At 37.8% G+C, this 15801-nt stretch overlaps 1 protein-coding gene across 14 annotated transcripts in view; it reads left to right on the forward strand.

Annotated features, from left to right (window-relative positions):
* Positions 1–15801, forward strand: part of NPAS3 (neuronal PAS domain protein 3) — an 870070-nt gene that overhangs the window by 266585 nt on the left and 587684 nt on the right. For 8 of the 14 annotated variants that reach the window (XM_035262010.3, XM_035262012.3, XM_035262011.3 and 5 more), the window contains 2 exons: positions 5900–6144; positions 6254–6304. In XM_035262010.3, coding sequence (XP_035117901.2) covers positions 5900–6144; positions 6254–6304 — 296 coding nt within the window. The remainder of the gene's footprint in view (positions 1–5899; positions 6145–6253; positions 6305–15801) is intronic. The other 6 variants (XM_002753796.7, XM_054239866.2, XM_009005915.5 and 3 more) reach the window with 1 other exon arrangement.

The following is a 15801-nucleotide window of genomic DNA, read 5'->3' on the forward strand; positions in this document are numbered from 1 at the left end:
ACATTTGGTTAAGTTGGATTCTGTATTCTGTGGCTGTTTTTAATCCTTGTTATCCTCTGTGGATGTTCAGCTGTATTATTTCCGTAATCATTGTAACCATCTCTGTGAAGTGGGAAACCGAAGTAATCAATTATTCAAAGCTAAATTTGATCAACCACAAAGGATAACTTACCTCTTTTAATTAAATAAGTCATCAAGTCCAAAGCTATGTTTTTCCCACTGTGGAAAAGTGGCCCAATAAACAGTTGACCCCCTTATCCAACTTTATGGTAGATTCACAAAGATTGCAAATCCGGGGTCAGTTTCATAATAATTGGTTTTGTGATAATGGTGGTGCCTCTTTTAAACCTTTTTTTAGGGGGGATATATTTTGCTGGTTTCTAGCTTGAAAAGAATTTCATGATTTGGCCTTACCCCCTAAATGGAGGTTGAGGAGGCAGCTGCTGTCCAGCTTTGCCACTTTTGGGCACTTTGTCCTGGGTGAGCTCTCCATGGTCCTGATCTGGGACTTTGCCTGACTTCAGGAGAACTTTGAGGTTTGTGATCTTTTGAAAGATACTTTGAAAGATCATCTTGTCTAGGAGTACACATATACTCCTGATTAATAATTATCATTGCCGTTTAGAAACCTTCCATAGGCATTTTCCCAATCTTCTTGAGTAATCTGTTCTTGTAACAGCTGTTTAGATGTTCATTTTATAATATTAACAAAATTGCCTGTCCTGTAATTGGATACCACCTTTTATCTGTTAGTGTACTAAAAAAAATGGCTCCTTATGACTCTGTAAAAAAATTTATGAACCTTTAGCATCCACTAATTAAATATATTATTTATTTGAACAACTTATTAAGTACACTTATAATATACATGAATAGACCATAGGCAAAATGAGGACTATAATTAAAGGAAAAACGCGTTATGTCAGAACTTAGGAATAGAAATTGTATTGGTAAGAAGAGAGTGCAAATTATTAATGAACATTGTAAGCATTAGAAGGAAAGAACAGTCAATGCAAAGTGAGCGTAGGTTTTCACATCTTTAACATGTCTTACACAGCATTATTATGTGTCAGGCACCATTGTAAAGATCTCATAAAAAAGCAACTCATTTAACCTAATTCTAACAACAACCTGATGAAATAGAGAATTATTTCATTTCAAAGATGAGAAAAATTGAGGCAGTTGAAGTCATCTCAAATATAAATAATTAGTAAGTAATAAAACAAGGATTTATACCCAGGCTGGCTAGCTTCACAATCCATTCTCCTATAAGAGGAAATGACAGACATTAGGCTGGGTGTGGTGGCTCACGCCTTTAATCCTAGCACTTTGGGAGGCCAAAGTGGGCAGATCACTTGAGGTGGAGTTTGAGACTAGCCTGGCTGACATGAAAAATTAGCTGGGCATGGTGGTGCATGCCTGTAGCCCCAGTTACTGTGAGGCTGAGGCAGGAGAATGGCTTGAACCTGGGAGGTAGAGGTGGCAGTTAGCTGAGATTGTACCATTGCACTCTAGCCTAGGTGACAGAATGAGACTCCATCTTAAAAAAACTCCAAAATGATAGGCATTAGGTTATTAGCCTTTTGGTTGGTGTGATGAACTACCTTTAAGAATCCTTAAATATATATATAATCCATACACACACACACACACATATGCACACACAATAATATATATAATGCACATATTATCTAGATACATATGTGTGTGTGTCTTTTGAAATTACTGACTTTGTTGTTTTTGGTGATGGTAATAATGATTTATGAGGATGATAATGTAGCCATCAAAAAGAGTTGAAATTTTCATTTGCTGAGGATTAATGAAGAATCTGTTTTCTGCTTTTCATGATCTAAGTGCACGATCATTAGAGCAATGGGAAGTTTAGGCCCAGGGAGTAACTAATTGTGGTTCTGAAGTCTAATCATATTTTAGATGGCAGATTATATAAAGTCATTTAACATTTTACTCATATACAGCTAATCTATTATCTCTTTAGTATTCTATACATACCACCACAATACTTTTGTTTAGAACAAAATGTCCAAATACAAATTTTATTTGGAGTTTTAATATAGTCCTTAATTCAATTTGAGAACTGCTTATAACTAGGCCCTTCTTTACAAAAGCAGATGAAAGATGAATGCACAATCTAGACTGTCATTGTCCTAAGGTCTTTGGCTTCATCTGTTATACCTGCATCTCAACAACCTCTATGATCTTTTGACTGTACTTTATTATTGCTGTTGCCCACAAAACCAATTACTACTTATTACAGACACAGTGATATCATTCTGAAAGTCTTCTAAACTATGGTCCCTGCATAATGATGTGATGTGGGAATTATGGAAATCCTTTATTACTAAGATTACTACCAAGAAGATGACTCTAACGGGGGACACACCATTTGTGTTGGAGTTAAAAGAAAAAGACAAGGTGGAGAAGAGAAAACAAGGAGGTAGGATTGGAATGCATAAAGTAAATTCTGACCAGTGCTATTTTAGAAAAGTAGTAAAACTTCAGAAGGCATGTTAGCAAGATGTCCAAAGGCATTAGTGTTTGCTTACTCCCCTTTCCTGAATGGATAGAGAAAAGCCCAATCCCTAATATCTATCTTTATAACCTATTGAGTTGGTCTCGATGATGATCTTAGGCTTTGTCTCCATATGAAGATAAATTTTTCTTAGATTATTGATAAGCCTATACATTAATATCAATTTCAGAATAATTAATCCTGTACTTTGCTTTAGTTGAATAAGTTGCTGATGTAAATATTATGGTATATTAAGTAGGTAACAAACGAATACTTTTGTGATCATTCTGAGTGACATGAATAAAGGAAAATTACATATAACATCATCTGAAACTACTATTGTAATTGTCTTTCCAAACTATTACTAAATTGTAAAATGAGTCCCTGATCCTTGTTTGACCATGACATGTTTTATTTGGCTTGCATGATTTTTTAAAGCTTTAATTCATTAAAATATCAACATTCAGAAATGTCATATAAAAGTTCAGATGTTGGCCTCTAGAAGTGGTGACACCAGGCATGCCTTTCCCTAAAGCGGCAGCAGCTCCAACTATGCTGCCACTTGGCCAGAGTTGTCCTTCAGTTCTTCCGGGTCCGTATCAGGCCTCTTCACTCACTGACATTCCCTGCCTAAACCCGAAAGCCCTTGGGTTCATAACCCCTGCTCTAGAGCTCCATCATAGTCACTTACTGAGTAAAGAAAGATTTGTAAGTTTAGCCCACCTTTTGAAGTAGTATTTGATTGCAAGAACACACAAAAAATAAAGCACTGAACTTGAACTGCTGCTCCTTCCCCTGTGTACAAGTGGTAGGGAAAACATGTCGAGAGACATAGTTTCTTTTGGCACAGATAACTGAAATGTTGTTAGATAAATCGCTTTTATTCTGTAAAGGGAGGAATGTGAAGCATTCTTGTATCCTAAGGTGTTAACCTAGATCCTACTTATACTTACACATTGTCAGATTCTAAGACATCTCTCATTTACATAGCTTTCAACCAACTAAAATTGAGCACTTGTAGAATTCAATGGAGGCTGGCCCAGATATTGGGAAATAAGTGAAATAACATTTCTTTTCCTTGTAAATTAGTGATGTTTCTGCCTGACTTTATCACTTGAGATGTATCAAGGGACAAAGGTTTTGTCACCTGAGATCACTGTTACTCTGAAAATAATAGAATTAACCTGTCTAATTCTGAGAAAGACATTTGTTAGCTAGTGTAGACTATTTTATTAATAAAGCAAACATAAAACTTGTTGGGGTATTAGCCTAGCAAGTATCTGACCATAGCATCATGGCATTACTTAAATTACATAGATATTCAGTATGATATGTCAGGTGTGATTTCTACAGTGAATACAGTGTTTCCACCAGGAAACATCAGGAAACCTATAATGTAATAGAAATATTATTCTCCATAGTATATTAAAAGTGAATGGAGCCTCACTGCTGAGCCCATTTTGATCTCTTCCTATGGTCTTCCTTCCTCATTTCTCTCTTTCTTATTATTTCATAATGAAAAAAAGAATGCTAGACTCAAATATTTACAGTGCTTTCAGAATTCACTAAAATACATACATAAAAATGATTATAATGGTACTTTCATACTGAAATATTATCTAGCTACTTATCACGGGGGTCTGATTTTTTAATTTATTTCTCATCAGGCACAAAGCAGAGCAATTCAGAGTAGGTGAAATACTCCTGTCAGATGCTCACACACAACTTCAGTTGTGCCAGATTCTGCCCTCAGCAATGTAAGCAAACTTCAAACAGAAATGCACATGAATAGTTAAAGGAAAATTCTGGATCCCACCTGTTGCCTCTTCTGGGAAGTAATATGTCTATAATGTTTATAAATTTTAATAACCCATACAGAGCTTTATCTTTCAACATTAAATTTATATTATCCTAAAGTTTGACTTCTTTGGTCAATATATTTTATTCTCTAGCATCTTAAAAAATGTATCTACTAATGTATGACCATTAATAAAGAAATATTCTCTTAACCAGTTATCAGCACATTTATAAAATTACATTGAAATCTTCATTTTAAATACGATGTTTTCTTCATCTCACGGAATATGCTGCACTCTTTATTGAGCGCTGGAATCATATTTGTTGGTTCTGTCAGAGTGAATTGTATTTCTGTTCACCTTATGTTCCCCAAGATTATAATTAAAATCAATGTTTCAAAATAGTTCATTTTGGTTAAGATCCCATACTGATGAAAGTTAAATTAACAAAATTATTAGTTTGAAATAGATACATGAAAGCCCAACTTATAAATTGCTTATAGTTGGTAACATCAAACCACACCCACAAACCTTCTGTTAGGTCTTAGAAACAATAAATACACCTCAATGCATGGACAATTGGAGGGAAAAAACCTTTTTTTTTTTTTTTTTTTTTTTTTTTTTTTTTTTTTTTAAAGGAGTGAAGGAGAGGAAGAAAGAGGAAGAAAAAGAGGGAGAGAGAACGGGAATGTAGCTTTATTCTAAAAATGTGTATTAATAATGGCCGATCAATATTTTGTGTATTTAAAGTGGAGAATGTATATTTTGCGTATTTAAAGTGGAGAGCTCTATACATATTTATTAAGTTTACTTGTTCTGGATCTGAGTTCAAGTCCTGGATATCCTTATTAATTTTCTGTCTCCTTGAGTGTAAATATTTCTTTGGGTCTTATGTATCTGGGTGTTAGGATCATTAGCTCTTATTGTTGCACTGATACTTTTACCACTATATCTTTGTTGCTTTGAAATCTATTTTATCAGATGCGAGAATTGCAACTCCTGCTTTTTATTTATTTATTTATTTATTTTTGCTCTCCATTTGGTTGGTCAATCTTTCTCCATCCCTTTGTTTTGAGTCTTTGTGTATCTTTGGATGTGAAATGGGTCTGGATATAGCATATCATAAGGTTTGGCTGTATCTTTTGATTGGAGGATTTAGTCAACTTAAATTTAGGATTACTGCCATTTGATGTTAACTGGCTATTTTATCCATTCGTTGATGTAAATTCTTCTTTATGTTGATACTCTTTACTTTTTGGTATATTTTTAGAAAGGCTAATACTGGTTATTCCTTTCTATGGATAATGCTTCTTTCAGAAGCTCTTGGAAGGGAAAAAACCTTAACAAGTAAAACACAATTTTTACTCATTAGACTTGAGTTTGTGAAATGTAAGGCCAGAGTTAGAGTTTACAGATTTAGTAGACATTTTCTGGAACTCATTTTACTATCACTCTCTAATTTTAAAATAGTTTTGGTAGAATTTTGCTGGGAAGAAAGAAAATAGAAAGCAGTATTTGAATGATGACAGAGTCACATATTCTAAACCACACGTTCTCACTCCTTTGATTTCAGTTTACAAGCATTGAGAAAGGAGAAATCCCGAGATGCTGCTCGCTCCCGCCGGGGAAAAGAAAACTTTGAGTTCTATGAATTGGCCAAGTTGTTGCCTCTTCCTGCAGCCATCACCAGCCAGCTTGACAAGGCATCCATCATTCGACTTACAATTAGCTATCTGAAAATGAGGGACTTTGCTAACCAGGGGGACCCTCCGTGGAACTTGCGAATGGAAGGCCCTCCACCTAACACATCAGTAAAAGGTAAGTTTAGGCCACTGTTCAGTCTGAATATGATGGTCTGTAGGGGCATGTAAGACGAAATGTTTACCATCATCCTTTCTTCTTTTCCTGCATATCAAATCCTTTAAAGGGATACAAATGTGGAAATCTGAACTCTGCATGAGAAAGACACCATGTGAAGGTGAAATAAACCTCTTATTTTTCTATTTTATTTTCAAAAAGTCTATCAGCCTAAAATTATATCTTTATATAATATTTCAGAGAAATGAAAATGAAATGACACATTAAAATGCTTCTTGGGTTTAATTTATGTTTTACAATTACATACAAATTCTTCTTGATGAGTAGATTACAGACATATTTGTTAAAGCATAGAGCTGGTATTTTCTGCTTTAAGTAACCAAAGGAAGGCAGGGAGCAGAGCTCTCCCAACTTCAGCAGTCATTTTGAGTTAATGATTTTTTTGACTAACAAAAATCAATCTATGTATTACTGTTTTAAGTTTCTCTATATAATATAACCTAAAAGTTATAAACATATATTTGTTCTTTAAATCTTTGAGGCAGTTAATTGTACAACTTAGTATTTTTATTTATTTATTTATTTTTAATTTTTAATTGCATTTTAGGTTTTGGGGTACATGTGCAGAACATGCAAGACAGTTGCATAGGTACACATGTGGCAGTGTTTGCTTCCTTTCTCTCCTTCACCCACATTTGGCATTTCTCCTCAGGCTATCCCTCCCCAGCTCCCCCACCGACTGGCCCTCCCCTTTTTCCCCCAATAGACCCCAGTGTTTAGTACTCCCCTCCCTGTGTCCATGTGTTCTCATTTTTCATCACCCGCCTATGAGTGAGAATATGTGGTATTTCATTTTCTGTTCTTGTGTCAGTTTGCTGAGAATGATGTTTTCCAGATTCATCCATGTCCCTACAAACGACACAAACTCATCATTTCTGATTGCTGCATAATATTCCATGGTGTATATGTGCCACATTTTCTCAGTCCAGTCTATCATCAATGGGCATTTGGGTTAGTTCCAGGTCTTTGCTCTTGTAAACAGTGCTGCAATGAACATTCGTGTGCATGTGTCCTTATAGTAGAATGATTTATAGTCCTTTGGATATATACCCAGTAATGGGATTGCTGGGTCAAATGGAACCTCTATTTCTAAGGTCTTGAGGGATCGCCACACTGTCTTTCACAATGGTTGAACTAATTTACACTCCCACCAACAGTGTAAAAGTGTTCCTTTTTCTCCACATCCTCTCCAGCATCTGTTGTCTCCAGATTTTTTAATGATCGCCATTCTAACTGGCGTGAGATGGTATCTCAATGTGGTTTAGATTGGCATCTCTCTAATGACCAGTGATGATGAGCATTTTTTCATATGATTATTGGCCTCATATATGTCTTCTTTTGTAAAGTGTCTGTTCATATCCTTTGCCCATTTTTGAATGGGCTTGTTTTTTTCCTGTAAATCTGTTTGAGTTCTTTGTAAATTCTGGATATCAGCCCTTTGTCAGATGGGTAAACTGCAAAAATTTTTTCCCATTCTGTTGGTTGCCGATTCACTCTAGTGACTGTTTCTTTTGCCGTGCAGAAGCTGTGGAGTTTCATTAGGTTCCATTTGTCTATTTTGGCTTTTGTTGCCAATGCTTTTGGTGTTTTGGTCATGAAGTCCTTGCCTACTCCTATGTCCTGGATGGTTTTGCCTAGATTTTCCTCTAGGGTTTTTATGGTGCCAGGTCTTATGTTTAAGTCTTTAATCCATCTGGAGTTAATTTTAGTGTAAGGTGTCAGGAAGGGGTCCAGTTTCTGCTTTCTGCACATGGCTAGCCAGTTTTCCCAACACCATTTATTAAACAGGGAATCCTTTCCCCATTGCTTGTTTTTGTCAGGTTTATCAAAGATTGTATGGTTGTAGATATGTTGTGTTTCCTCCAATGCCTCTGTCTTGTTCCATTGGTCTATATCTCTGATTTGATACCAGTACCATGTTGTTTTGATTACTGTAGCCTTGTAGTATAGTTTGAAATTCATTAGTGTGATGCCCCCTGCTATGTTCTTTTTGCTTAGAATTGACTTGGCTATGCGGGCTCTCTTTTGGTTTCATATGAAGTTCATGGTGTTTTTTTCCAGTTCTGTGAAGAAAGTCAATGGTAGCTTGATGGGGATAGCATTGATTCTGTAAATTACTTTGGGCAGTATAGCCATTTTGACGATATTGATTCTTCCTAACCATGAACATGGAATGTTTCTCTATCTGTTTGTGTCTTCTCTTATTTCGTTGAGCAGTAGTTTGTAGTTTTCCTTGAAGAGGTTCCTTACATTCCTAGTGAGTTGTATTCCTAGGTATTTTATTCTTTTTGTAGCAATTGTGAATGGCAGTGTGTTCTTGATTTGGCTTTCTTTAAGTCTGTTATTGGTGTAGATGAATGCTTGTGATTTTTGCACATTGATTTTATATCCTGAGACTTTGCTGAAGTTGCTTATCAGTTTCAGGAGGTTTTAGGCTGAGACAATGGGGTCTTCTAGGTATACTATCATGTCGTCTGCAAATAGAGACAATTTGGCTTCCACCTTTTCTATTTGAATACCCTTTCTTTCTTTTTCTTGCCTGATTGCTCTGGCTAGAACTTCCAGTACTATATTGAATAGGAATGGTGAAAGAAGGCATTCTTGTCTAGTGCTGGATTTCAAGGGGAATGCTTCCAGTTTTTGCCCATTCAGTATGATATTGGCTGTTGGTTTGTCATAAATAGCTTTTATTACTTTGAGATACGTTCCATTGATACAAGTATATTGAGGGTTTTTAGCATAAAGTGCTGTTGAATTTTGTCGAATGCCTTCTCTGCATCAATTGAGATAATCATGTGGTTTTTGTTTTTGGTTCTGTTTAAGTGGTGAATTACGTTTATAGACTTGCATATGTTAAGCAAGCCTTGCATCCCCGGGATGAATCCTACTTGATCATGATGGATAAGTTTTTTGATTTGCTGTTGCAATCGGCTTGCCAATATTTTATTGAAGATTTTTGCATCTATGTTCATCATGGATATTGGCCTGAAGTTTTCTTTTCTTGTTGGGTCTCTGCTGGGTTTTGGTATCAGGATGATGTTGGTCTCATAAAATGATTTGGGAAGTATTCCCTCTTTTTGGATTATTTGGAATAGTTTCAGAAGGAATGGTATTAGCTCCTCTTTGTGCTTCTGGTAGAATTCAGCTGTGAACCCATCTGGACCTGGGCTTTTTTTGTGTGGTAGGCTCTTAATTGCTGCCTCGACTTCTGCCCTTGTTATTGGTCTATTCATAGTTTCAGCTTCCTCCTGGTTTAGGCTTGGGAGGACACAGAAGTCCAGGAATTTATTCATTTCTTCCAGGTTTACTAGTTTATGTGCATAGAGTTGTTTGTAATATTGTCTGATGATGGTTTGAATTTCTGTGGAATCTGTGGTGATTTCCCCTTTGTCATTTTTTATTGCATCTATTTGGTTGTTCTCTCTTTTCTTTTTTATCAATCTGGCTAGTGGTTTGTCTATTTTGTTGATCTTTTCAAAAAACCAGCTCTTGGATTTATTGATTTTTTGAAGGTTTTTTGTGTCTCTATCTCCTTCAGTTCAGCTCTGATCTTAGTTATTTCTTATCTTCTGCTGGGGTTTGAGTTTTTTTGATCTTGCTCCTCTAGCTCTTTCAATTTTGATGATAGGGTGTCAATTTTGGATCTCTCCATTCTCCTCATATGGGCACTTACTGCTATATATTTTCCTCTAGAGACTGCTTTAAATGTGTCCCAGAGATTCTGGCCTGTTGTGTCTTCATTCTCATTGGTTTCGAAGAACTTCTTTATTTCTGCCTTCATTTCATTGTTTATCCAGTCAACATTCAAGAGCCAGTTGTTCGGTTTCCATGAAGCTGTGCGGTTCTGAGTTGGTTTCTGAATTCTGAGTTCTAACTTGATTGCACTATTGTCTGAGAGACTGTTTGTTATGATTTCAGTTGTTTTGCATTTGCTGAGGAGTGGTTTACTTCCAATTATGTGGTCAATTTTAGAGTAGGTGTGATGTGCTGCTGAGAAGAACGTATATTCTGTGGATATGGGGTGGAGAGTTCTGTAAATGTCTATCAGGTTTGCTTGTTCCAGGTCTGAGTTTAAGCCCTGGATATCCTTGTTGATTTTCTGTCTGGTTGATCTCGCTATTATTGACAGTGGAGTGTTCAAGTCTCCCACTATTATTGTGTGGGAGTCTAAGTCTTTTTGTAGGTCATTAAGAACTTGCCTTATGTATCTGGGTGCTCCTGTATTGGGTCCATATATGTTTAGAATCATTAGCTTTTCTTGTTGTATTGATCCTTTTACCATTATGTAATGACCTTGTTTGTCTCTTTTGATCTTTGTTGCTTTAAAGTCTATTTTATCAGAGATGAGAATTGCAACTCCTGCTTTTTTTTTGCTCTCCATTTGCTTGGTAAATCTTCCTCCATCCCTTTATTTTGAGCCTTTTTGTATCCTTACATGTGATATGGGTTTCCTGGATACAGCACACTGATGGGTTTTGTTTTTTTATCCAATTTGCCAGTCTGTGTCTTTTGATTGGTGCATTTAGTCCATTTACATTTAGGGTTAATATTGTTTTGTGTGAATTTGATACTGCCATTTTGATGCTAGGTGGCTGTTTTGCCCATTAGTTGATGTAGATTCTTCATTATGTTGATGCTCTTTAGCATTTAGTGTGATTTTGGAATGGCTGGTACTGGTTGTTCCCTTCTATGTGTAGTGCCTCTTTCAGGACGTCTTGTAAAGCAGGCTTGGTGGTGACAAAATCTCTGAGTACTTGCTTGTTTGCAAAGGATTGTATTTTTCCTTCACTTCTGAAGCCCCGTTTGGCTGGATATGAAATTCTGGGTTGAAAGTTCTTTTCTTTAAGGATGTTGAATATTGGCCCCCACTCTCTTCTGGCTTGTAGAGTTTCTGCCGAGAGATCTGCTGTGAGTCTGATGGGCTTCCCTTTGTGGGTGACCCGACCTTTCTCTCTGGCTGCCCTTAGTATTTTCTCCTTTATTTCAACCCTGGTGAATCTGACGATTATGTGCCTTGGGGTTGCTCTTCTTGTGGAATATCTTTGTGGTGTTCTCTGTATTTCCTGCATTTGAGTATTGGCCTGCCTTGCTAGGTGGGGGAAATTTTCCTGGATAATATCCTGAAGAGTATTTTCCAGCTTGGATTCATTCTCTTCGTCACATTCTGGTACACCTATCAAACATAGGTTAGGTCTCTTCACATAGTCCCACATTTCTTGGAGACTTTGTTCATTCCTTTTTGCGCTTTTTTCTCTAATCTTGGTTTCTCGTTTTATTTCATTGAGTTGATCTTCAACTTCTGATATTCTTTCTTCTGCTTGGTCCATTCGGCTGTTGAAACTTGTGCATGCTTCGGGAAGTTCTCGTATTGTGTTTTTCATCTCCTTTAATTCATTCATATTCCTCTCTAAGTTATTCATTCTTGTTATCATTTCCTCGAATCTTTTTTCACATCTTTTTTTCAAGGTTCTTAGTTTCTTTGCATTTATTTAAAACATGTTCTTTTAGCTCACAAAAGTTTCTCATTATCCACCTTCTGAAGTCTAATTTCGTCATTTCATCACAGTCATTCTCCATCCAGCTTTGTTCCCTTGCTGGTGAGGAGTTTTGGTCCTTTCAAGAGGTGAGGTGTTCAGGTTTCGGGTGTTTTCCTCCTTTTTGCGCTGGTTTCTTCCCATCTTTGTGGATTTATCCACCTGTCGTCTGAGTAGTTGCTGACTTTTTGATTGGGTTTCTGACGTCCCAACAATTGGGACGCCCAGATTGTTGATGATGAAGTATTTCTGTTACTTGGTTTTTCCTTCTACCAGTCTAGCCCCTGTACTGTATGACTGCTGAGGTCCACTCCAGGCCCTGCTTGTCTGGGGTGCACCTATAGCAGCTGCGGAACAGCGAGGGATGCTACCAGTTTCTTTTTCTGCTATCTTTGTCCCAGAATGATGCCTGCCAAATGCCAGTCTTCTCGATATAGAGGGTTCAGGGAGCTGCTTGAGGAGACAGTCTGTACTTTATAGGAGCTCAAGTGCTGAGCTGTGAGCTCTGTTGTTCATTCAGGGCTGTTAGGCTGCTACGTTTAATTCTGCTGCTGCAGAACTCATAAAAAAAACCCTTTTTTTCTCAGATGCTCTGTCTCAGGGGGGTTGGGGCTTTCTTTATGAGTGTCCGTTGTGCTGTCCTGCCCAGCTAGGATGCGGTCTAGTCACTATTTGCCTGCTGAGGCTTCGCCCTGCTGGTGTGAAGTCCACCCTGTTGCTGCAGGCTCTGCCCTGCTGCTGCGGTCTCCGCCCTGCTGCTATGGGCTACGCCCTGCGGCGGAGTCTCTCTGTTGTGGCGGATTGCCTCGGCAAGGGCACGCTGCGTCAGCAATGGGAGTGTAACCTCAGTAGGGGCAGATTGTCTCAGTAATGGCGAATGCCCATCCCCCACCAAGCTGCACCGTCCAGGGTTCAGCTGTGCCCGCAGTGAAACTCTCCACCCGGAGCGTTTGGAATCACCATTTTGTTTGTCCCACTACGCTGGCCCAAACTTCGTTTCCCTGAAATCTCCTGGCCTGGCTCACTGTCCAAGTCCCATTCAATCAGATGGATATGCCAATCTGCCCTCTCACGTCTCAGATTACCAGTTAAACAGGGCACCCGGACCAGTGCGCATTGTGCAGAGTGCTGTGGAGCCCCGCTGCACTGTAGCGCTGGCTGCTGGCTGCACCAGCTGCTGGCTGCACCAGCCAAAACCTCTGCGCTGGCGTCCTGCGTCTCTTTTATACCTGGGAATTTCCCTGTTCTGTGGGCAACAAAGATCCGTCTGGAAATGCGGCCCTGACTCGCCCTCCATGCGTTCACCAAGAGCTTCAATCCTGGGTTGTTCTCTCCGCACCATCTTGAGTCAGTCCAGCAACTTAGTATTTTTCAATATTAGGTCTTTTTCACTCTGATGCCTAAGAGAGGTGTTTTCTTGTGTGTTCCTGAAATTTCTAATAATTTATGGCATTTTTGCATTTAAATATGCATGCGTATATTTATTAATGTATATGTGGTGTTGGCCATTGTTTTTCTATCTTTAAGTGTGTTCTATTCAAGATGTATGGCCTAAAGGATCTGCTAGATTCTTACATTTGAATTCTGTATCTAGACACTGATAGTATGAAATAAAACTGGGCATTTGGAGCAGTTACAGACAACCTCCTCTGGGGAAGATTTAGGTTCTTTTATTATGTGATTACATATCGCCAACTACCTTTGGAAAAGTCTCTGTACTCTTGGCCATGATAGGAAAGGGTACTAGTGGGGAGGTGTAATCTTTTGTAGGATTCAGATTGAAATGAAGGGTCAAAAGCTGTTACTATTTACAATTTTGTGCTAAGAGCTGTGATCATATATGTGTCTGTGAGAATGTGAATTTGTTACTTGGGGATTGCGTTATGCATATTAGAGGTGGAAAATGAGAGTTTAAATTGTGATAGGTTTTCTTCTAGAGCAACAGTTGGCAAACATTTTCTGTAAAGGGCCATGTAGTAAATATTTCAGGTGTAATGGACTACTCAGGTCTGCCATCGTAGCACAAAATTAGCCATAGACAACATGTAAACAAAACAGCATGGCTGTGTTCCAATAAAACTATATTTACAAAACAGGCAGCAGCCACCAAATTTGTCCCACAAGCCATAGTTTGCAGTGCACTGCTCTAGAGTGTAAGAATGACACTTAAAAGATTGAGAAGAACACACAACAGAGATACCTTTCAAAGACAGGATGTCAGTCAAAGGCAGCCCAGGAAAAATAAGGCACATTCAAGCTGTCCTTTTCCATCCCGTCTGCCCTTGAGCATGTAGATATCCATTTAACAGCACACTAATTCATGTGCTAGGTTGGATTAGTCTGTTTTCACACTGGTATTAAAGAAACAACCTGAGACTGGATAATATATAAAGAAAAAAGGTTTACAGGCATGATTAGCTGGGCATGGTGGCATGTGCCTGTAATCCCAGCTACTCAGGAGTCTGAGGCAGGAGAATTGCTTGAACCCAGGAGGCGGAGGTTGCGGTGAGCCAAGATCGCGCCATTGCACTCCAGCCTGGGTAACAAGAGCAAAACTCAGTCTAAAAAAAAAAAAAAAAAGGTTTAATTGACTCACAGTTCCACATGGTTGGGGAGGCCTCAGGAAACTCACAATCATGGTGGAAGGCAAAGGGGAAGCAGGGCACATCTTACATGGCAGCAGGAGAGAGAAAGAGACAGCAAAGGGGGAGGTGCCACTTTTAAACCATCAGATCTCCTGAGAACTCACTATCACGAGACAGCATGGAGGAAACTGCCCCCATGATCCAATCACCTCCCAGAAGGTCCCTCTCTGGATACCTGGGGATTATTTATGCAGTTAGAAACAAGATTTGGGTGGGGACTCAGCCAAACTATATTATAGATATTAGTACCAAATTTTCCCAAGCTAAAGATATGAGTATAATTCTAGTAAATATACATTAGATAAGATTTTTCACTCTAATTTGAGGTGTAGGCTATCCAAATTGTACAAGATAAAAGGATGAAGGTAACAGATTAGGAACCATACCATGTGAAAAATATGTAATAATTATTCAGATATATAAGTTCAAAAATATGTATTATTCAAATGAAATGATGGACTTGACTTGTATTTATTTAACTTAACAAGTTTTTATTTGTTTATTTTCATTGTTAAAGGAGTTTTGTAGTAGATATGCTTTCTTGGCAGTAATGGCTTCCAAAGTGGAAAAATGTGATGGTTCTGTTGTTTGTCCATTTGTCTAATAGTCCAGTTTACTTCTAGAATCATGGTGTTTGAGGCATGCAAATGTATAGATTATGTGTAACTATTCCCTCATTTTATGAGAGATAGTTAGATGAGGCAAATGTAAAGTGGAAATGACTTTACAGTTCAGTGTTAGCATATCAGACAAGAATCCACTTTTTTGGCCTTTCTGTCTAGTGCTCTATCACTTCTTATCATTACTTTGGGTAATATTAGTTCTGCATCACCATCATCAAATGTTTCAGGTGAGAATATTTCTCAGTTTTAGACTGTGACTAATACTTCATTTTTATTTTGTGGTCTTCAATCAATTTAACTCTATAACTTCTTCTTATGATTAAGATGTATAAAAAAGAAGATAAAATGTGGTTGCTGCCCCACATCGTTGCAGTTTCTCGAAGGGTATGGTAGTGTCACTGAGAAAAACAGGGTCGTGGGGATGCGTGGTTAGAAACCTGGAAGGAGAGAATGAATTTTTTTATATTTAAAATTCCATCCAGATGATGGCAGAGCATCTGAGTTGGTACACATACACTTTCATTATTAGTAAACTGGTGATAGGTTAGAAATGAAGATGTAAAGATAATAACTCTCTACTGTCTACCTGGCTCTCAAAAGCAGCTAAAAATATAAGGAGCACTTTCTATAAACTGTTTCTCCTGTCAAATATATGTACATTGTATTTCTTTACTCTAGTTCTTTAATGTAAAACTGCTATTCATTCTGATCAAACATTCATGAAACAATAACATCAAAAGAAATTCATTTTAATTTATTAAGGTCTTCTATGTTGTGCCCTTGAAGAAGTTCATA

Source organism: Callithrix jacchus, chromosome 8 (assembly GCF_049354715.1).
Source record: "Callithrix jacchus isolate 240 chromosome 8, calJac240_pri, whole genome shotgun sequence".
NCBI lineage: Eukaryota > Metazoa > Chordata > Mammalia > Primates > Cebidae > Callithrix > Callithrix jacchus.